Genomic DNA, 23,153 nt, shown 5'->3' with positions numbered 1-23,153 from the left:
CATTAAGTGCATTTTCAAAATCAGGGAGTTTGGTTTGTAAGTATCATGAAAACTTTGAGAGAACCCTGAGAGCTCCTACAGGTTGTCTCCCTGCTATTGACGTCTTCAGGGATGTGTCACCCGTGGAATGTTCCTTGGCCCCAAGTCAGCATTTGTCCTCCTGACGGCTTGCCTCTTATTTCTGCTGTGTTAGCTATGAGCCTCCTTTGACGGCCTACAACTCTGGAGAAGGGAGGAAGACCCAACTCCTGTCATGGTTACCACTTCATCAGTCAGTCAATATGGTTAGACATTGATGTTTGGTTTTTTAGCCCCAAAGTAATAAGGACTCACTGTATTTTGAGTCCTGACTCTTTGGTTTTGTGCAGTGTCCATGCTGTAGCTTTCCTTCCTAATTTCCAGAATTTATTAACTCAGACTCTGAATCAAGCAGGTGGATATATTTTTTTGCCTTCTTAATTAATTTTAAGGATAGAGTCAGCTACTTCTTTCTTTTGGCAGTGGGGGAACTGGTAAAGGTGGCATTTGATTAAAATCCTGTAATAGTTTTTACCCACAACATTGAAATGAAAAAGGTCATGGAGTTGAATAGAAGGCATGCCAGTGGACTTGATGTCCACAGAGACTGTATCTCATGGGCAGTACTATAACTCATGAATAAAATTCTGTTGGGAGAAGGTCTTCAGTGTTGTTGAACGTTTCTGACTGGCATTAGTGGGAAGGGATGGGCATGAATTGACAAGGACATTAAAACTTTTCCTGGTCAGAAAATTTGTAAGATTGTGAGATGCTTGAGGACAGGAAGTCCAAAGCCTTGTGGTCTTGTTTAGTGTGCATTCTTGACATCTAGCAAGTGCCTAACAGTAGGCAGTAATTGTTTCTGTCTTATAGATGACATAGCTATTCTGTAGCGGTACCCACTTTTGAACTGACTCCAGAACCCATATTCTTTTTTTCTTTTAGAGACATAGCCTCACTGTGTTGCCCAGACTGGAGTGTAGTGGCGCGATCATGGCTCACTGCAGCCTGGACCTCCTGGGCTCAAGTGATCCTCCTGCCTCAGCCATCTAAGTAGCTGGGAGCACAGGCGTGTGCCACCACAGCCGTCTAACTTTGTTTATTTGTTTATTTTGTAGAGATGAGGTCTCACTATGTTGCCCAGGCTAGTTTCAAACTCCTGGGCTCAAGTGATCCTCCTGCCATGGCCTCTCAAAGTGCTGGGATTATAGGTCAGAGCCCTTATTTTTAACCATGATACTATCTGCCTCAAAAGATAGTTTGGCATCCAAGGGAAGATGAAGGCATTATTTATTAAAATAGCCAGGGCTCTCTCTTTACTCTCTTGTCCAATAGCAGAGCCCCTAGATATAGCCTTCTCCTTGCTTCCAAGTTTTAATTTACTGAAATCCAGTTTCTAGTGTACCCTGATAGACTGGATGAACTAATTACATACGAGAATCTATTTCCAGAGTCACCATGGTTGGCAAGCCTTATCCATTCTGTCCTCTTCAACAGGCATAACCAGCCCAAAGACTGGAAAATCTTTTAAAACCTTTTCAACTCTTTCTAACACAGGGCTTGATGTTTTGCTAATAGGCTCTTTCCATAGTGTGAACAAATTTTATGTGAAATCCATCAAAAAGAACTCATTTTTTTTCTTGAAGTAAGTATGTTGTTAAACCTGTATCTTCACGGAAGTTGAACCACACTTGTATTAATTCTTCTTTCAAAGTACTCAAGGTTACATATGTTAACCACTGTCTTTTAATAGCACAGATAAGTTCTAGCAACTGTTGTTTTAATATTGTCTACATTCCTTTTTTGTTTTGTTTTGTTTTGTTTAAACAGCTTTAACTGAAATCAGCCCTACATAGCAAACAAACATTTACTTAATGTAAACTAAAACCTTTTCATATGACTTGGTATTCTCAGGTTACTTATTTGAGCCATTTTCACCATTGTTAAATCTTCACAAGTTGCTTTTGTTTGCCTCATGAAAGTTCAATATGGATAAACACACAAAAAAATTCTCTGCAGTAACAGGTGAAGATTATAATAGCTCCATGTCTATATATGGAACATGATCACCTTAGCAAAGCCAGACAACCCAGCCTGAAGCTGTGGTGGCTCCACATTTCTTTAGCGGGCAGTGGTAAAAAGAGTATTTGAGATCGGTAGCATTGTACCTTGATTTTCAAGTTGATGAATGACAGAAGACTTAGAAAATGGATAGAAAACAATTTTTTATATTTCCATAGGTTAACTCAGCCTCTCATCTAAATATGTTGGGATTATTTTAGTTGCAAGAGGCAAAACATTCAACCTGAACTAACTTAAGTAAAAACAGCTTCAGGAATAGTTTGATCAAAGGTCAGTTGATGTCATCAGGATGTGGTTTTTGTCTTTTCGTCTTGCAGCTACCCCTACTATGTTGGCTCCATTCTTCCCATTGCTGCCAAAATAGCTGCAGAGTCTTCTTCCTGTAGTTTCTGATAGTCTTGAGACTTACTGTGATTGGACATATTCCTATTCCTCTCAATCCTAGTTCTGTAACTAAAGAATCTAGTGGGCTGATTGGCCTAGACCTGGGTTGCATATTCCACCCCTGGCATTGGAGCTGGAGCCTCCTCAGACCACCTGGGCTATTTGGGGAAGGGATGGGTGGGATTTGGCTGGAATAGGAGGACTGCCAAGATGGCAAACAGTTGAAGTTTACCATAGTAGATTCATCGGAAGGAAAGTAAGTTACTTGATTATTTCTGATCTGAAAATCTGAAATTTGAGGTGCTCCAATATTCAAAGCTTTTTGAGCATAAACATGATGCTCAAAGGAAATGTTTATTGGAGCATTTCAGATTTTGGATTTGAAATGCTCGGCCAGTAAGTATGTAACACAAATATTCTAAAATCAGAAATACTTTTGGTCTCAAGCATTTCAGACAAGAGATATTCAACTTGTACTAATATGTTTGCTACTCTTCTTTTTAACCTATTGTCACCTGCCCTGAGTTGACAAGTGACAATTTGAATGGCTTTGTCAGTTTAATGTATGCCTCCATAATTAGTTTTATATGTATAGGTTAAGATTATCACCAGCTCCTCCTGGCTCATGGGTAAATTATTTTAATTTATTGTAATTTAAGAAACTTATAATTAATATTTCCTAATATGTATCTGTGTTTCGCTTTAATACCAGCCTTAAATAAAGACATTTAATAAAAACATATTCAGTTTATGCCTTTCCCATCAAACATAGTACAGCCTGCTTTATAATTAGGATCTTAGTATTTGTTGTTGATTGACTTATAGTTTCCTCACATCTGACTCATAAATGTGATTGAAAACCCCTCTCTGGCGTGAGCTGGGTTGGGTAAGAGAATTTCAGCTTTTTAATTATTTTATTTTATTTTATTTTGACATAGAGACTCTTGCTCTGTTGCCCAGGCTGGAATGCAGTGGCACAATTATAGCTCACTGCAGCCTCAAACTCCTAGGCCCAAGGAATCCTCTTGCCTCAGCCTCCCAAGTCAGCCAGGATGACCAGCACACACCACTGCGCTTGGCCAATTTATTTTTAATTGTTTTGTAGAGACAGCATCTTACAATGTTGCCCAGGCTGGGCTCAAACTCCTGGCCTCAAGAGATCCTCACGTCTCAGCCTGCCAAACTATTGGGATTATAGGCATGAACCAACACGTCTGGCCAGACCTCAGTTTTAAGACTACTCTTTTCTTAGCTTTGCAGAAATGCTCTGGAGATGCCAGCTTACACTGGGAACTGGTTAGGCTGACCTTTCTCACCTTTTCTCATCCTATGGCCATCAAGTTACTGGAGGAGAATTAAGAGATGAAGTCATTGTCCTCGCTTGTCTATCACAAGGGTATTAAAACCACCATCTTCTCTTTATGGTCCACAGGTCGAGTTCGAGTGGCTGAGGCAGTTTTGGTTTCAAGGCAATCGATACAGAAAATGCACTGACTGGTGGTGTCAACCCATGGCTCAATTGGAAGCACTGTGGAAGAAGATGGAGGGTGTGGTAAGTCCATGAGACCTGGGACTGTGTTTTCTGGGCTGCTGTGTTATACAAATCCTCCACTGCCTCATTTGCATAGGCAAATTAAGATTTAATTATTCCTAATTATCAAGTTAGATTCTTCTTGGTAAGGTGATGGGTATAGCCAGGATTTTGTCAGTACAACCTCAGTTTAGTTCAATAAGCATTTATTGAGTATTTTCTCCTCATAAGGCATGTGTTGGACATATACTATGAAGTGGTGATAAGAGGATAACAATTCGAAAATAATATTTAACATTCATTTGCATTTTTATATGCATCAGGTGCTACTCTGTTTTCTCAGTATTAACTTTAAAAATTTTTACAAGCAATGCTAAGAGGTATAGAAACTTTTCCAGGCCTTAATTTATGGATGTGAAAACTGAGGGGCAGGGAAATGAAGGGCCTCCCCCAGGGTCACTGAGTAAGTGGCACAGCAAGGTGGAAACCCAGGCAGGCTGGCTCCACAGCTTATGCTCTCAACCACTGTGATCCAACAGTTGAACAAGGAGAGGGGCACGAATATCACCAGGTATGACATTAGCTAAATTGAAATCTGGTAATAGATGTGAAATGTTAAAAGAAAATCATAGTTCCAGAGGAGGGAGTATTACATTCAGACTACTTGAGCCGGCTGGGATGGTGGTGAAATGGCAGATGTGGTTTTTGGGGCCCTTGGATGCTGAGCAGTATGATGGGATGGGGGATCTGGGGAAGAACATTAGAAGCCAGAAACTAAAAACAAGGCCAGAAGAGCAAGTAGGGCAGATGATGTGGGAGGAAATGTAGCTGGAAGGCAGGTTGAAGCCATGTGGAGGTCTTGCATTGTCTTAATTTAAATAATAGTAATAATAATAATAGCAAACACTTACATAATACTTAAGTACCAGACATTATTCTATGTGTTTTCTATATAACTTCTTTAACTTTTATGACAACCCACAACATAGGTATAATGTATTCCCCATTTTTTCTAACGAGGAGACCAAAACACAAAGGGTTTGTGTAACTTCCTCAAGGTCACCCAGCTAATAGGTGAGTGAGCTGGAATTTGAACTCTAGAAGGCTGCCTCTGGGGTCCTTGCCCTTCACCACCTCATTGTTCTGCCTTCAAACAGTTGGATTTGGAATGTAGTAGAAAAGTGGTAAAAGCCTGCAAACTCTGGAGATAGTACCTCTGCACAGAATTTGAAATGTGCTGGAAACAATGAACTAATCTGCAAAAATGGATAGCTATTGCTAATCCCTATTTTATTTTTTTAAAGCCACTTTATTGGGGTATGATTACCCTACAAAAAGCTGTACGTATTTAATGTGTACAACCTGAGTTTAGAAATACGTGTACATTCATGAAACCATCACAGCAGTCTATGCCATAAACCTATCCATCACCTCCAAAAGTTTTCTTCTGTCTTATTTGTTATAATTATTATTATTGTGATAAGAACACTTAACATAGGATCTACCCTAATTCCTACTTTATAATAATGAAAATGTCAAGTCACAACTCTGAAGGCCCCAGTTTAAAAGTCTGGATCAGAATCCAGAAGTCCTCACTTTCCAGACATCTCAAATCTTTAAATCATACCTTTTCATGGATATACGTCTGGGGAAGGAATGTTATAATCCTTTTAATGTGTTAATAGTATCACAAAAATTGATTTCTCCAAAGACCTGAATCAATGCAAAACTGAGCATTGTGAAACTGAATTGGAGTTAATGAAAAGTCTGTGCCTAAATCTCCTTAGTCAGTTCTGTTCCTAAACTAAGCCTGTTTTGAGTGCTCTCCATTTTTATGGGCTGCTTATATAAAGGCAGCTTCAGTTTCAGGGCAACATTTTTTCTCCCTACTGTGTAATTCTGATTCTGTCCATTTACGTATGAGTTAGAACCTCTTAAGTTGATGAACCTTGGCTCTAAGACATCAGCTTGACTTTGAAGTTGTAATTTGACAACTCTGAATTAGGGTTGAAGAGCAAATAAGAAAGGAGCTCTTATTGATTTTTTTTTTTTTTTTTTTGAGACGGAGTCTTGCTCTGTTGCCCAGGCTGGAGTGCAATGGCGTGATCTCAGCTCACTGCAACCTCCACCTCCCGAGTTCAAGTGATTCTCCTGCCTCAGCCTCCCTAGTAGCTGGGATAACAGGGGCCCACCACCATGCCTGGCTAATTTTTGTATTTTTTAGTAGAGACGGGGTTTCACCATGTTGGCCAGGCTGGTCTCCAACTCCTGACCTCAGGTTATCCACCTGCCTCAGCCTCCCAAAGTGTTGGGATTACAGGTGTGAGCCACCATGCCCAGCCCTTGATTTTGTTTTTCAAAAACCAAATTTAAAAAAAAATTGTTTTTGTTCAAGAGCTTTATTTTATTTTATTTTATTTTTTTTTAAGTAAAATCTGGCCCAGCATGGTGGCTAATGCCTGTCTTCTCAGCACTTTGGGGGGCCAAGTTGGGAGGATTGCTTGAACCCGGGAGTTTGAGACTAGCCTGGGCAGCATAGTGAGACTTTGTCTCTACTAAATCAAAAAAAATTATCCATGTGTGGCGGTGCATGTCTATGGTCTGAGGTACTTGGGAAGCTGAGATGGGAGGATCATTGGAGTCCAGGAGATCAAGGCTACGGTGAGCTGTGATTGCGTTACTGCACTCTAGCCTGGGTGACAGAGTGAGACCTTGTCTCACGTACACACACACACACAAATAAAAAATAAAATATTTGGTATTGTGAGCTTACAAGTGATATTCATTATGAATTCATTTAAGGAATTTAGTTATATCTATGTAAATTTGTGTATAAATAATTTGAAGGTGGTGGCACATTCGTTAAGAGGAAATATCTTTTATTTGTTTTGTCGCTCTTGTATAAAAAATACTAAAAGGAAAAGCAATTCTGCGAACTCTCTGGCGCTGGTTTCCCAGCAGTTGGCGTGGCATTCCTAAGTGTTCTGAGGGAGATCAGTGGCCTCAGTGTCTCTCCTCAGCATGCCTTGGGATGATCTTCATCAGCAGAGTGAAGATTTAGGCCCAGATAAAAGGGATGTTTCTTCCAAATTAAATTTAAGCATTGCTTCAAGCCTTTTACAATGACTTTTTACAAATTCATAGTGATTTCTTTTTTCTATTGGAAAAGAGAACAGAATAATTGTTGGACGAGTCTATGGTTCTGTGGTTCTGTTCGTTTAGTATCATCTGGTGTTTGTATACTCGGGTGGAATTGGCAGTGGCTGGTTAGATTTCTACTTGGTACCAGCCCACCTCATATTTTCTCAGTTGCAAGCAGTAGGGGGCAATGTTGAGCTACCGGATCGAGGCCCCAAGATGTTAGCCTTTCAGGAAAATGCATACAAAAATACCATTAACTGTCAAGAATTATCCCTGTTGCTTCAAGTTAGCTGTAATCTCCAAGATTCCATAACACAGGATATCAGTTGTGGGTTAACAAATTCAACAGCAATTTAACATAAAAAGTACAGTGTTTGGTGCACATTTGGATTCTATAGCATTAGACTAATCCAAATGGAATTTCTGAGTGTCCTCGCTTTGCTTCCAGGGACTATCTTACTCAAAATTATTATCATTTTAGAGAAATGATTCTTTTTTATCTTTATGCTTTTTTTTTGAATTGTAAAATCGTGTGTGTTGTGAAAGTATTTCTTTAAATCAATGCATTTTGTCTGTTTTGCAAAATAACATCGATCTCTTTTGCTGAGAAAATAAAAAACCTCAGGGAATATGTGCATTACTTTTCCCCTTTTGCTTATGAGTAAAGCAACCTTTATCGGCCCTTGTACCAGGGAAGAGACTTGCGCTGTGACTTCTGTCTTTGTGTTCTTTTTTCACTTTGTGGTTGGAAGGTGTAGTCTCAGGAAGGATATAGGAGAATGGAAAATGAGCTTTGAAATCGCTTTTCTTCCATTAATAGTAATTGCTTCACATGTCATAACCAGTCACATATTTCAAAAAGTTTAGTCAGCTGTCTCTAAAACTCCCCCATCCTCCACTTCCCATTTCCTGTCCCAGAAAACACCATTTTTATCACACTGTTTATTCTTGCCATTTTTTCTCCCGGTGGATAGTTTTACTCCGCCCATGCTCTTGTGATGTAAATGTTAAACCTTGTGTTTGAATGACATTCTGATAAAATATCACATTTTCCCTGAATATTACCTCATGAATTTATGAGCCATTAAGCCCAAAGCAACATAACGCCTTCTTATAACCCAAGAATTTAGTCTGGCCTTTCCCCTCCTCTTTGCTCCCTATCGAGGATGGCATTATAGCACTATAATACTATTCAAATATTTGTTTTTTATTTTAATTTTTTTAAAACCCGACGCACTTCCTACCCCCACCGCCCCCGCCATCCAAGATGATTGTATTATGAGAAGACTCTTCAGGATAAGAGAGAGTTACCATTTGAAAGAAACTGTACAACTGCTTTGCTTTCTGGGTAAAGAGAAATATGAAAAGCTGAAGTCTCCTGTGAGGTGGAGAAGTCTTGCTGTAGCCAGAGATTCAACGGATAGGCCATTCGTCTCTCAGGGTCTGGTATCGCTCTTTGCAAAACTGACATTTATTTTACCTATAAAAATGTTTTAACACTATCAAATTCACAATGATACAGAAAAGAATGCTAGGTGTGAAATCCTCTAAATTGATGACATTTATTCATTTCCTATTGACCTTAAAAAAAAAAAAGGTCAATTTGGTATAATCCAGTGGAAATATTCGACAATCGTTTCCAGAGTAAACATTTTCAAAAGTAGTGATGATTTCGATACTGGAGAGAAATTCTTCTTGCTGTTTTCCTTGGTTTTTTCTTTTAGAAGAAAAAGTAGATCCTGATGGTTTTGAATGTTTTGAATTGCATTTCCTGTTCTGACAATTCCTTGTGCTGTTACAGCAATGCATTTATATGGCAGTTGGCCTTAATAACCTTTATTGACTTTAGTGGGTAGGAGCCAAGACTGGATTATTTTAATGTATCCGTTTTGAAACAGTGTAAAACACAACATATAATTATGTTAGGTAAGCTATAGGCTACATTTAATTCTATCCATTTATGTTAAAATTTGGCACAGGAGAGCAGAGACATGTGGAAAATGAGTAGGTGTTTTATTTAATAATGTAACCAGTTTCTTGTTGTTAAAGTTTTAAGAGAGAAATGTACTTAAGAAGGTAAAGGTTGTCCCTGACAAGTTAGTTATAATAGTTTAATTTCAAGATGAGTCATGCCTTTTCCCCTGCTATTTTGGCCTGTGTAAATCATCTGGGAAGGCCCTTGCCAGGAGCCTGCCCTTGGCTGTGTGGATGAGTCTTCCTCAGCATAGGTTACACTTCATGTAGGTTACACAATCATAGGGACTGATTGAGCCGAGCAGTAGTTTGTTTATTTTTGGAGAGATTAATGAAGTTCTCATCACAGTGCTTTAGATTAAATTCTTTAAAACTGAATACAGGAATAAGGCTGCTTTTTCATTTACTGAAATTTTTACTGAGTATACTGGTATTTGCTATTGTATTATAGTTCAATTAGCTAAGTTTATTTTAAACTTCCTTCTAGGATTGAAGATTTTGGGGGATGTGCAGAAGAAAGTGATGTAAATATAAATATTGAATTTTTTTGTTTGCATTAATGGGAAAGTCACCATTTTTTTTTTGTGTGTGTGTGTGTGTGTGTATAATTTTTTTCTCCCTTCTTTTCAGTGTTAATGTGCACATTAAGTTACATCAGCCAACATAATCCAATCTCCCATTTTTCAGGGTTAGGATTTCTGATTTAGGAGCAGAGTATATTATAGTAATTTAGGATCAGATGTGAGATGTCTAGTGGTTTTAAATTAAAATGTAAATTCTCTTTCTTGACTGGGGCAGTGCTGAGTGACTCAAGATAAGCACAGATTAGAGGTGGATAAAGAGTCATAAGCATCCAAAAATTCAGTTTCTGAAACCGGTGTGCAGACACTGAGTTTTGGGACCTTTACGTTTAGCTTTGAAAATTTGGAAAAACAAAAAAGTCACTTGCAGCTGGAGCAGCTTAAAATCTTTAGTTTAAATCTTTGGTTTTTGGTTATCTTAAAAGTGTTCAGGGAAGCTTGGTTCTTTCCATTCTCCTTTCTACCCACCCACTCCAATTCCCCACCCACTCCAATTCCCCACAGCTATATTGTTCTATTAAAACATCTGGGGAGAAATTTTACATGTAATTTAGCAATGAATTTCTTATAAGTTTTGATTCCTTTTTTTGATTATCTTATGAATTTCAGAGTTTTCCACTTTTTTTCCCTGAGTATCTGTACCTTTAGTAAGGAATTTTACAAGAAAGTGTTGTGTATCCTGTCTTTTTGGGAAAAAAGAATATACAATTCCAAGAGAATTCAGGCTTAAGCCTCAAAAACACAGTGTGCTTCGAAAGCACAAAGGACTGTGTTTATGATTCTCTTTGAAGTGTTTTTGCAACTGGATAAGGAAAATTTTAGAAACCCTCTGATAGTGTTCAGGGTAAATACTTAAACCCCTTTAGAGAATTTCACACACAGATACTGTGCAGCAGAAAAAAGGGATACTTATGTTTCTTAAAGCTGCTACAGCCTACAGCTTTGTACTTAAAGACAGAGGTGTTGAATAGAATTCTACTGAGGATACATCCAGTGACAATATCTCCAGGAACATCAGAGCAAACCAGTGGGTAGGACTTTCTGTTTTTAACCCTTACATGAGCTATGTGAGAGTTGAGTTTTATTGGTACCAAGTCCTAGGATGTGCCTGGTACATCTCAGGAATGTTAAGAGGATCGTTCCTAGTGCCTCTGCTCTGCACACAATGAGAACAACACTAAAAATGCTGAAGATGCTGAGACAAAGTGACAGGAGCTAGGCAATTCCAAGTGACAGCCTTGCCATCTCTCTTAACTCTTAGTGTGTGGAGAGAAAAACTGGAGTAAACAGCCAGGGTTTCTGTTTTAACCTCGTTTCCGTAGGATTTGGCTAAATTTTGACATCCTTCATTAAATACACACACATCTGTGCACACACACACATTTCACACATTCTATATGTAAAGAAAAAAAAAGATGAATTCAGCTGCTTTAAATAGTTTTAACCACCCTGAAATTCAAATTGATGTAAAGATGTGAAGATCCTGCTATTTTCCCTGGGGTGCTATTTTAGCTTTGGCTGCTAGAATTTATTTTGGATTGCTTTGACTAGTAGACTATCATAGCATTTCAGATATGAATTAAGAAACTCTGGTGCAAGATCGGAATGTCAGAAATTTCTATTTTTCCTGGAAAAGATATAACATAAAACAAATTATGTACCTTATTTCATCTAGGGTTTTTTTTTTGTGTGTGGGGAGCATGGTAGAGGGATTAAATTCAGCTCTAGTCTATTATTTACTTTATTATATTTACCTCTGAAATATCCTAGAAGAATCTTAGTCTAGAAGAATGAAGTAGTGTACAAAATAATAATAATAATCACTAGACCTACAGTTTTGAAAGGGAAGCAAGATTTCCAAAGGATGTCGTGCCATTTATTTGGAATATTATCAAGATGTTAGAATCTTTTTCCCCCAAGTTGGTTAATGAATAATCGCTAAAACTGTTGCCTTTTGAAGAATATTGTTATGATGATCCAATGAGAAAGTTTGTAAAATATAAAACACACATAAATGCAAGGTATCACCAGTATTGATTTTAAAAGGAAGCGTGGACAGTCTTCAGCTGAGGAATCCTTACTTCAAGGCTGGTTGACTGAGTCTTCCTTATTGACAGCATCCCTTTCCTTTCCTAATTTTCCTTCCTCTGGAGCTGGGGTTCAGTCCAGGAGCCGAAGGGACTCACAACAATTTGGAACTCAGTGCTCCTCTTGCAATGTGTCTATCCACTGTGGGTTAAATACTTTGGGAGGCTGGGCTTGGAATCTTTCCATATTGTACAAAAATGTCTCTATGGAGAAATGTGCTCCTAGTGCCAAAAAATGACTTACCAGAGAGCCCCGGGAACACATTCAGTTGGCCCTTCTGTGCCTTATGGGTAACATAACCACCATCCTGCTCCCTCCTCATTGACATCTGCAAAATAATGACCCTTTTTTAACCAAAGGGAACTGTGATCTATTTTTTTTCTGTATTACTGAAAGGATCTCTGTGATTGTTTGTAGATGATATTTTTAATAGCATCTTTTCCCTAACAAGTTAAATGTGATTGACATTTTTTTTTTTGCATTTTCTTTGCATGATCTCAGTCCATCTGGAACCACCTGTGACAGACTCAATTGTAAATTTTTCCTTCATACTTATAAAAATCTCAGGCAGATCATCTTCTACTTGTTTCTTTTAATACCACTCAATGAATCTCCTACTTGTTTTTGATTGACAAAATTAGCTTTCAACTAAAAATCTGGAGTCTTCGGGCACTATTCATAATTAAATTTTAATGTTTTAGACGTATCTGCATAGCCATATCTGCATTGGTTGTAAAGTCTTAGAGCTGCTGGTAGCTTGAACATATATAGCCCTCTTATTAAATATTATTAGTTGAAATGACAAATTATGAAATATCCAGAATTATGCATCAGATGTTCTTTAACAGATGTTGGGGGATTAAGAGGTTTCATATTTTACTTAATGATGTAAACTTTTCATGCAGTTAGCAGTGACATTTTTTAAAGGATGGCAGTGGTGGCATATACCAATGCCTGTAATACATTAATATGTTCCTGATACTGAAGTCTCGTGTCCTGGACACCTGAACATTGTTTGTGAAGGGTGGGCAGTCAGCCATCCAGTAATAAATATCTCAAAGGTAACATATCCAAAACCCAAGTTTTGATTTCTGTAGTCCCTAGTGTTTCGCAGTTCAGTAATTTGAACCATCCAGTTGCCCAGACTAAAACCTTGGGGTCTTCTTGATGTATCTCTTGATTTATCAGTGAATCCAGTTAGCTCTACTTTCAAAATATACTCATGACCTGACTACCCTTCACTACCTCCTGTGCTACCACCTTGGTAAAAACTACCGTCGTTTATAAAATAGCCTGCCTCTTAACCAGCTTTCCTGCTTCTACTACCCTATGTCCATTCCAATCAGAATGTTCCTTTGAGATACAAGTCAGGTCGTCATTTTTCTCCCCTGTTTCAAACCTATTATCATGTTTAGAAATCCACCTTCCGGCCGGGCGTGGTGGCTCACGCTTGTAATCCCAGCACTTTGGGAGGCCGAGGTGGGCGGATCATGAGGTCAGGAGATCGAGACCACGATGAAACCCCGTCTCTACTAAAAATACAAAAAAAAAAATTAGCCGGGTGTGGTGGCGGGCGCCTGTAGTCCCAGCTACTCGGAGAGGCTGAGGCAGGAGAATGGCATAAACCCGGGAGGCGGAGCTTGCAGTGAGCCGAGATTGCGCCACTGCACTCCAGCCTGGGCGACAGAGCGAGACTCCATCTCAAAAAAAAAAAAAAAGAAATCCACCTTCCTTGCAATGGCCTAATGCCCTGCAGGATCTGTCCATTCCTCGACCTCCATCAGTGATCCCCCTCTTTCCCTCCCCTAATGTCTGCCTTACTATATCTAGAACATGCCCAGCCCACTTTTGCCCAGGATTTTTGCATGTGCCGCTGCCTTTGTCTGGAATGTCTGTCCTTCTGTAATTTACATGACTCTCTCCCTCATTTCATTCAGATCTCTGCTCATGTCACTTTCTTGGAGAGAGTTGCTCTGACCAAGCACTCTCTCATTGTAGCAGGGCCTTACTCTTTTCTACTGTACTCTTAACACTTTCCACCAACTGCAATTACCCTATATATCCGTTTGTTGTCTGTCTCTACCTGAAATAATCTCCATGAGGGCAGCAGGGACTTGGTCTGTTTTAGTCACTCTTATTTCCCCAGCCTCTAGAACAGCATCTGCTTCATAGGAGGTACTCGACACATTTGTTAAAAGAAAGAGTTCACATGAGGTCTGTGTTCTAGTCCTGCCTTTTCCTCCCACCCGTGTTGATCACTGTGGCCTTAAATCTTTTTTTTTTTTTTTTTTTTTTTTTTGAGACAGTCTAACTCTGTCACCTAGGCTAGAGTACAGTGGTGTGATCATAGCTCACTGTAGCCTCAAACTCCTGGGCTCAAGTGATTTGCCCACCTCAGCCTCCTGAGTAGCTGGGACTACAAGCCACCATGCCTGACTAATTTATTTTTATTTTTGCAGAGGCAGGTTCTTGCTGTGTTAACCAGGCTGGTCTTGAACTCCTGGCCTTAAGTCATCCTCTCACCTTGTCCTCCCAAAGTGCTGGAATTACAGGTGTGAATAACAGCACCTGGCCAATAAATTCTTTTTAACTTTATACATTTTCCTAAAATATTACCTCTTATTACCTGCTTCACAGGAATATTTTTGGGTTAGTTTTATTCTTAAACAAACATAACTCTCACAATAATACCCCAAAACATCTTTAGCTTCTTTTTAAAAACAAAATAATATTGAGGGCACAGAGGAAAGTCTTGTTTTATGCCTCTGGCATTTATAGCTGAGAAGATTGAGCAATCACAGGCAAACAACTTATGCAAATATGGAAAATCTTTTTTTTTTTTTAATGAGAGGATTAAGTAGGTTATTAGTTTCCCAGAGTACCAGTGTTGCTAAAAGTTAGAATCATAGTGTTTTGTCTTATTTGTTATCATCCTTCATATTTTAGATTTCCCTCTTCTGGAAAAACTTAGTAAATTGTTACAAAATTAAATGACTTCTCCAACAAAGCTTGGACTTCCTTGTTACAAATTTTCAAAATTATATAGAGAAAGCAGCATGGGCTGGACAGGTTTTGGGCACAGAACTAGGGAAGTCCCTGAGGAGTAAACTGACTTCCTCTAGACAAGCTGAAAACTGATTAAAATATTTATCATCCTTTGGGTATGCAATAGCTTTTGATGATGGAAGGCATATTAATATTCATCTTTGCTGCTTGTCTACACTTCAGACAGATCCCAGGAAAGGATGTTCAAATGACCAGTTTTCTTTCCTCACCAGGAGTCCTTGAGAAACCAGTACAGCTTGGAACCAAGAAATGCCTTGTGATGTGGATTGAGCTTTTCCTTTGGGGGACGGGAATAGGGGAATACAAACCAGGGGAGACCTTTGGACTGGAAAGCTTTAAAGGATGACTGCTTTCTCACAGGAAGTCTTTTGCTAGAACAAAGGAAAAAGTTTGGTTGTAATTCTGTAAGCAGCAGAGCTATTATTGCTTATCTGAATACATGAAGCTGACTTCATTCCTTAGGTAAAGTCAGAAGATTGAAGCCTTATAAAAGATTTTGATGTGAATGCCACTGGGGGCTGAAGATTTTTCTTCCTCCCCACCACTTTGTTGTAGGAGAGAAATCAGTTGTGTTTGTAGCCAATGCTCAAGTCTTCCGACTGGTTCTAGAGTGCCCCATCTCCCTTTTGTCCTGAGACAGAATTTGAATACATATGGCATCCACATAGCCTGGCATAAGTAGCACAGGGTGGCCTTCTGGGATTCTCAGGATCTGTCTTTTAATTTTTTTTTCTTTAATGTGAGAAGAGTCTGGCTTTATTAGTTGAGTTAATTAAGCAGTGTTGTTTTTTGTCTAGATTGAAATAGCCTTGATTACATTTTTGGATGCAAATAAGACCTCTGAAAGAACTCGATCTTTACATGAGCAGTCTGAAAAATCTGAAAGTTAAATAGAATATTCTCAAAAAAAAGGGCAATGTGTTAAGACTCTTGGTTTCTGTCTTTTAAATCTGAAAATTCAGAATCCTCTTCTCTTGCATTTCAGTTTTTATTATTCCACACTACTGAGATATTTTGATGAAAGGTAGCCTTAAACATTGGATAATAATTATATTTGAAATCTATTTTAATATAGTGACATCAGAAGTGCTCTTTCTTCATCCCAGTCATTTAATCATTCATCTGCTCCTTTTTTTTTTTTTTTTTTTTTTTGCAGATAAGTGTGAAGTTATACAAAGAGCTAGGACTTATGTCTCCCCAGGTTGATAAGGCACAAGGCAGTAAGTAATTCAGAGGAAGAAAAAGGAGAAGAGCAGATTCTGACAGAGGCCTTTGGGAATACGAAGGATTTTGATAGATGGAGATGGGTGGAGAATATTCAAAGATGGCAGAAGCAGGGCCATCGCAGTGGGAAAACACAGACCTGCTCGCAAGCTTGATTAGACTGGATGGAGTTTGGTTTGTGTGAGTCCAGCAGCTAGAGATAAGATTAGGAAGATTAGCAAGGACCTTTTTTTCTCTAATGCATTTCTTTGCAAGGTATGGCACTTTCACCCCTTAATGACTGGCTTCCTATCAAAGTCATGGGAAGCAAAGTGCTAAACATGTGCAACTAAAAATAAAATGAAAACCATTTGATTATCTTGCATTTGCAAAGGTTTTACTTTGAAAGCAAGTCAAATTCAATTATTTGCACTACTTTCAAGACCTGTCTGCTTTGTGAGTACAGCAAACAAGCAACACCATACATTTTTAGAATGAGAATTACAAATGAGATTAGGTAATTTTTCTACCAAGATTCTTTGTTTTTCTCTGATAAATTGAATACCAGCTGAATAATTTTGGACTTTGGTCAGAAGCAGGTCTTCCCACGTATGAACCACTTACGATTCTCTTCCTTGTTAGGAACCGAAAGTGTATTTCATTTGATCTTTTGCTATTAGAGTTATGGTTTGGAAGAAATGACATCTTCACTGCCTCTTGTCCAGGTGACAGTCTTGTGAACTCAATACTTGCATAAAAATTATTTTGAAATACAGCCAAAGTGTCATTCATGAGCTATTTGATTTGGTTCAAGAGAGTGGATGTGGTCATCTCTCACTTCCACTGCTGAAATAGAGTGGTTTCTTTCCCACACATACTTCTCCACTCCTTGGCTAACAGTCCCACGTTGGTGATTGTGCACTCTCTGCTGTCTCTATTTGCCATTGCACTTCAGCTTGTCAGTCACACCAATTGAAAGACTGAGTAAATGTTCAGAACATAAATGGCTGTTGTTCACTCTGGTCTTTCCCACCTTTGCACATAGATTTCTGCTAGACCCTCATGTTTTCCCTCTCTATGTGATGCTGTTATTTTCCAATGACTGGTTTTATTACTTCTAAGGCACAAGATGTTAATTGTTGAGTGATTAATAACTCTCAGTTTGTTCTTCAAATGTGGGCTTCTGAAAGATTGCCTTTACTTTGATCCTGCTTAGGAATCTAAGGTCTTGGGGTAAATTTAGAGGCCACTATTCTCCTTAAATGATAGTGACATAGAGAAATGATACTATGGGACTACTGTTTCATTTTACCAAAGAAACTTATGAAAGTCACACCGGAGGGTCATTGCTCCCCTAGAGAACAAATGGGCTTCAGGCTTTTTAGAATGCCTTCTTCTTTGATATCTCATTGTTGCTCATAATGCCAGAGAAACAGGTCACTTCAGCATAGTGATATTGGGCGTTGTTTAATTTCTTTCAAGGCCTGAAACATTTATCCTCTGTTCTTTATATATTAGATATTCACCCAATGGTACTCAAACTGCTAGGCTCTGACAAGCTGAGGTCCAAATGCCATGACATTTAGGAATGTCAATGTTGGAAGGGACCCGAGAGGTGATCATCTTCTCTTCCTTTTTGGAAAGGAAGGACTCAGAAGGATGTAGGCTTTTCTGGGGGGCATAGAGCCAGATAATATAGAACCCCAGATTTCCCAGTTCCCAATTCAGTTCTTTCTACCACTCCCTAAATATCCCGTCGCTGTGCTTGGGATATTTCTCTGATGCATTCACCAACTTTCAATGGTATGCCAGTAGCAAAATAAGATAAACTGAGTGTTTCTCTGGAACTTTTTCTCTACCCTGTGTTTGGACCTGGCATATCAAAATGAGGCTATCTGGTGTTGAGATGGACACTATTTTTGCTCACCCAGCATTCATTTCTCCTTCTCTGGCAGCATCCTCATGTTGCCTTGTGGAGCCATTTTCTTCATTGGCTAGACGGTGAGGTGCATTGTCTTATTCTGGCTACTCCATGAGCATATGACCTGAGCCAGATCTTTCACATGAGCTTTCTCAGAGCTGTTTGCTTGTAAATATACATACAATATCACAGACACAAGATGCAGAATTCAAAAGTTATCAACGTGGCCAGGCATGGTGGCTCATTCCTGTAATTCTAGCTCTTAGAGAGACTGAGGGGCGAGGATCACTTCAGACTAAGAGTTCAAGACCAGCAACATAGCAAGACCTTGCCTCTACAAAAAATGCAAAAGACTTAGCCAGACGTAGTGGCAAACACCCGTAGTTCCAGCTACTCGGGAGGCTGGGGCAGAAGAATCACTTGAGTCTAGGAGTTGGAGGTTACAGTGAGCTGTGGTAGCCCCACTGTGCTCTAGCCTGGGTGACAGAGTGAGACCCTGTCTCTTACAAAATAAAAATAAAAACAAAGTTATAAAAGCCTATGCTGTGAAAAGTGTGTTTCTCTCCCCTCAATCCTCCAGCCACTCATTCCCAAGAGGCTAGCAGTAATCTTCCCAAGATTACAACCACCCCTTCCCAAGAGGCTAGCAGTAATCTTAGTTCTTTCCATACCTTTCTAGGGATATTCTAGTGTTTTTTTTTTTTTTTTTTTCCTTGAGATGGAGTCTTGCTCTTTTGCCCAGGCTGGAGTGCAGTGGTGCAATCTAGGCTCATTGCAACCTTCACCTCCTGGGTTCAAGCGATTCTCCTGCCTCAGCCTCCCGAGTCGCTGGGATTCCAGTTGCCCGCCACCACACCAAGCTAATTTTTGTATTTTTAATAGAGACGGGGTTTTGCCATGTTGGCTAGACTAGTCTCGAACTCCTGACCTCAAGTGATCTGGCCGCCTCGGCCTCCCAAAGTGCTGGGATTACAGGCGTGAGCCACCGCACCCAGCTGAGATATTCTATATAGTTACAAACATTTATGTATTTTTTTCCCTACATGAATAACACTATGTCTTAGAGATTGTTTCAAATTTGTATGTTCTTTTAAATTACTGTGTAGCTTTTTATTGTATGGTTCTATAACTTATGTAACCAGACTCCTACTGTCTTTAGTCTTCTGCTTTTACAAATAATATTGTAGTGAGTATACTAATACATAACATTTTTCACAAGTGAGATCTATGGTAATTAATACCGAGGAGTAAAATTGTTAGATCAAAGGATGTGTGTATTTTTAATTTTAAGAGAGATGGTCAAATGCCTTCCATAGAGTTTGTAGCAGAGTTTATGTGTGTGTGTGTGTAAATGTGTGTATTTATAGATATATATACTATCTATATGTATATATGTAGAGTTTATATACAGATATAAACATATGTATATTTACATATAGATTAGTTTATGTACATATATAAACATAGACAATATGCATATATGTTATCTATGTACATGTGTATATGTATCTATATTTACATATAGATATATGTATATACATATACATGTATGTACATGTGTACATATATGTCCATATAATGCCAGTTTCCCAACATCTTCACCAGTGCAGTGTATCTTCAGACTTTTTTGCAAGTATGATTGGTGAAAAATGGTGCCCCATTTCCATTTGCATTTCTCTCATTCCTGTTTTACCGAGAAAGAAACTAAGGCTCAGATGTATGAAAAGACTTGTCAGGTCATAGGAGTAGGGAGCAACAGAGCTGGGGTTTGCACTGAGGTGGGAGCAACTGTTCTCTTAATCGCTATAATAATCTTTACCCAGGCTCCATTCTGTTACTGCAACTGAAGAATCTCAATACATATAGCGGTTCCCATGAGGAACACTCATCTGTCCTTGACTGGTAAATGTGGGAAGGTTGTTCTCTTTCACCATGGACTTGTGCGTCAAATCAACTGATCAGTCTGGGTGATGAGTGCGGTTAGTGTGACATGCAGTGATGTTATTACGTGGTGGAATTGAGTTCCACACGAGGTGTAGGTGGCCCTTTATGTACCCTGCTGAGTTCTAGGGCTTTGTGCTATAACTATTTTTGGCAATGGAAGGTGAAGGGAGGGCTCCCCATCCCTGGAAACATGGCACTTTGCCTGATTTTCTGTTTAAAGTTATGTTCCTGTTGGAATCTATTCAGGTCTGAGTTTCAGTTGTCGCCTTCTGATACGATGAGCCTCCTTGGCCTCTCCTGCTTGCCTCATTCTTCCTCTACCTGTCAGTCTTTATTAGGATCATTTAAACACTGACTCATTCTCTGTTTTGGGCCTTTTCCTGCTTGGCTGTGGAACTGCAGGTTGAAGCCTTTACCTTGCACACACAGTTTGTTAGGTAAGAGTTTTATTTCAAGAAGACTTTGTGGGGAACTGAGATGACTGGGGAGTGGTTAGAACAATATTTTCTAATAAAGACAAGGATGAAAAGAGATCTCAGCAGGGGTGGAGAGCTTTCTTTGACCCCTTACTGTATTTGAGTGGGTAGACACTAACTCTCAGGAGTTGGGGGCCTTACTAGACCACATCTCTTGCTGTGTTATCTCATGCTATGTTGTAAAGTGAGCATGTGTTGCTGGCTGTATGACCCATGTGATCAGCCACTCTGTCACCTTTGAAGTGGTCAGGCTTAGATACTCTTGGGTTAAGAGCTTTAGCTTTCAAGTTAATCAAACTGGGGTTTGGGCCCTGACTTCATCATTTTGTTGTGTATGACACTGGCAGTGATACGGAGAGTCTCAAGTTTCTTCATTTGTAAAATGGGGATCATAATAGTACCTCCCTTAGGAGATTGTTGTGAGATTTCCCTGAGATAATACACGTAGTGTTTTGTGCATTGCCTGGCATCTTTCGCATTTTTGCTTTGAATCTGCTTCTTTTATTCCTCCCGCCATCCTGCTAATTCGGTGACCCCTTAACTTTCACCTGAGTTCCTGTTGCTCCCTTAGACTCTCATCTTATGTTTGTGCATATGTATAATCCATGCTTTCCATTCCATTCTCTGTTCAAAAGTCACCTCACAGTGGCCCTTTCTCTTTTTACCATGTTTTGTTTTTTTCCTGAGAATATTTATCACTTTCCGAAATTATGTTTTATGTGTTCACCTGTGCTATTCTATAAGCACCTTGAGAGCAGGGACTCTGTCTCGCATACTGCTGTGTTCTTGGTGCCTGAAACAAAGTCATAACACAACACATATTGGTTGAACAAGTGAAGAAGCAAATGCTTCATGGGTGTACGCTCTCTCTGAGGTGCACCCTTTTATGCTAGTGGTGCTTTGTTTGTGATATTTGTTGAATGCCTTGCTGTTCCTTCTTTTTGGTGTAATCCATTTGAAAAACTCACTTATTTTAAAAGATTCAATAATTATCCATTATTAACTGCAGAAATCTTATCTTTTTCACTTTCTCTGGAATGTAATTTCTCTGCATTAGACTCTGTCAACATTAGCATCTATATCAAAGACACTTCATGCAACTTCTTAAAGACATAAGCACCAGCTCCAGGCATTGGGGTTCAGTAGCCATAGCTCTCAATCTTGGCTGCATGTTTGAAACACCTAGGACAATTTTAAAAATTTTTCATCAGTTAGGTCCCACCTCCAGAGATACAGATTTAATTGGTCTAAACTGTGGGTCCCATTTGATTCTAATGTTTCGCCAAGTTGCAGCATGGTTCAGAACCTCCCAAGTAATCCTGACATGTGTTTAGGGTTGATAATTACTGTTCAACAGGCACCTGACCTCTCACCAAGTTAGATTTGATTGAACAGATGAGTATATGAACAGATTAGCGAATGAACAGGAAGGCTCTCTCACTTTAAACCAACAGAGAGGTATTGAGTGCCTGCTGTGTTTCCTTCATTCTGTGGGGGACTCGGGAGGGAAACAGCTGTGTTTATGATTCTTATGTAAGGTGGAAGATGATGTTGATAACGATGGTAGAAACAGACTAGGAAAGCTTGGAAGATGGTAGGATACATTTAGGTGGATCCAATTTCAAAACTTCACAGTGAAGCATTTTGAGTTGATTCTTATAGAATGGAGAGAATTTTAACGGGGGGATGGATGTGAGAAAAGAGCGGCTATTTCCTATGGAGAGAATAACGTGTAGAGTGGTAGAAGCAGGAAGATGCAGGTTATATAAGGCTTCTAAAGTGGACCAGTGGCTGTCCATCCCCCCAAACTAGCCCCCTTCTAGAGCTCCCTAACTGAAGAAGCAGCATCACTCCACATCCAGGTCTTCATGCCAGAAGGAGAGGAATCCTTCTTGAAACTTCCCTCTCTCCACCCCAGGTACCCAGTGGGATAACTCTTACCTTTGAAATACCTCTCAAAGTTGTCTGCTTGTCATCTCTCCTGCTACCAGCCTTCCTCTGGGCTATTGCAGTAGCTTACTCTATGGTTTCCTGTACTCTTCCCACAGCAGCCAGGGTAATATTATCATATGCAAATCGAATCATACCCCTCTCTGTGTAGACTCATTAATGGGTTCCACTTGCTCTTAGGATAAACACTAAAATATAGATGCTCTTCAACTTACGATGGGTCTGTGTCCTGATATACCCATTGAAAGTTGAAAATATTGTTAAGTTGAAATTGCATTCGATACACCTAACCTACCCAACATCATAGATTAGCCTAGAGTGACTTAAACATGCTCAGAACGCATTAGCCTACCCTTGGCAAGATCATCTAAGACACAGCCTATTTTATAATAAAGCGTTGGATATCTCATATAATTTACTGAATACAGTACACTGTAGAGTACAGTATTGGTGGTTTGCCTTCATGGTAGCTTGGCTGACAGGGAGCACAAACCCTCTGCCACAGCCCAGCATCATGAGAGAGTATGGGACTGTGTATCGCTAACCTGGCCAATGATAGAAATGCAAAATTCAAAGTATGGTTTCTACTGTGTGCATATAGCTTTTGCACCCTAGTAAAGTTGAAAAATTGTAAGTCAGACAAACCATCATAAGTCAAACCGTCATAAGTCAGGGACCGTCTGTCCTTTATCCTCAGCCCATCTTTTCCTCCTCACCTTTCCTCCAACCCCTTCACTCCCTGTATTCCTACCACAATGGCCCTTTCTCAGTCAGTCTAATCACATCATGCTCCC

At 39.4% G+C, this 23,153-nt stretch overlaps 1 protein-coding gene across 1 annotated transcript in view; it reads left to right on the top strand.

Moving 5' to 3' along the window:
• The window catches only part of FTO (FTO alpha-ketoglutarate dependent dioxygenase), a 415,383-nt gene that overhangs the window by 188,242 nt on the left and 203,988 nt on the right, over positions 1-23,153 (top strand). The window contains 3 exon segments of the mRNA XM_055232690.2: positions 3,917-4,036; positions 16,022-16,060; positions 16,062-16,085. Coding sequence (XP_055088665.1) covers positions 3,917-4,036; positions 16,022-16,060; positions 16,062-16,085 — 183 coding nt within the window.

This window comes from Symphalangus syndactylus, chromosome 11 (genome assembly GCF_028878055.3).
Source record: "Symphalangus syndactylus isolate Jambi chromosome 11, NHGRI_mSymSyn1-v2.1_pri, whole genome shotgun sequence".
Classification (NCBI taxonomy): Eukaryota; Metazoa; Chordata; class Mammalia; order Primates; family Hylobatidae; genus Symphalangus; species Symphalangus syndactylus.
Note: the sequence above shows the minus strand (reverse complement) of the source record. Positions and strands in the feature narration are given on the sequence as shown.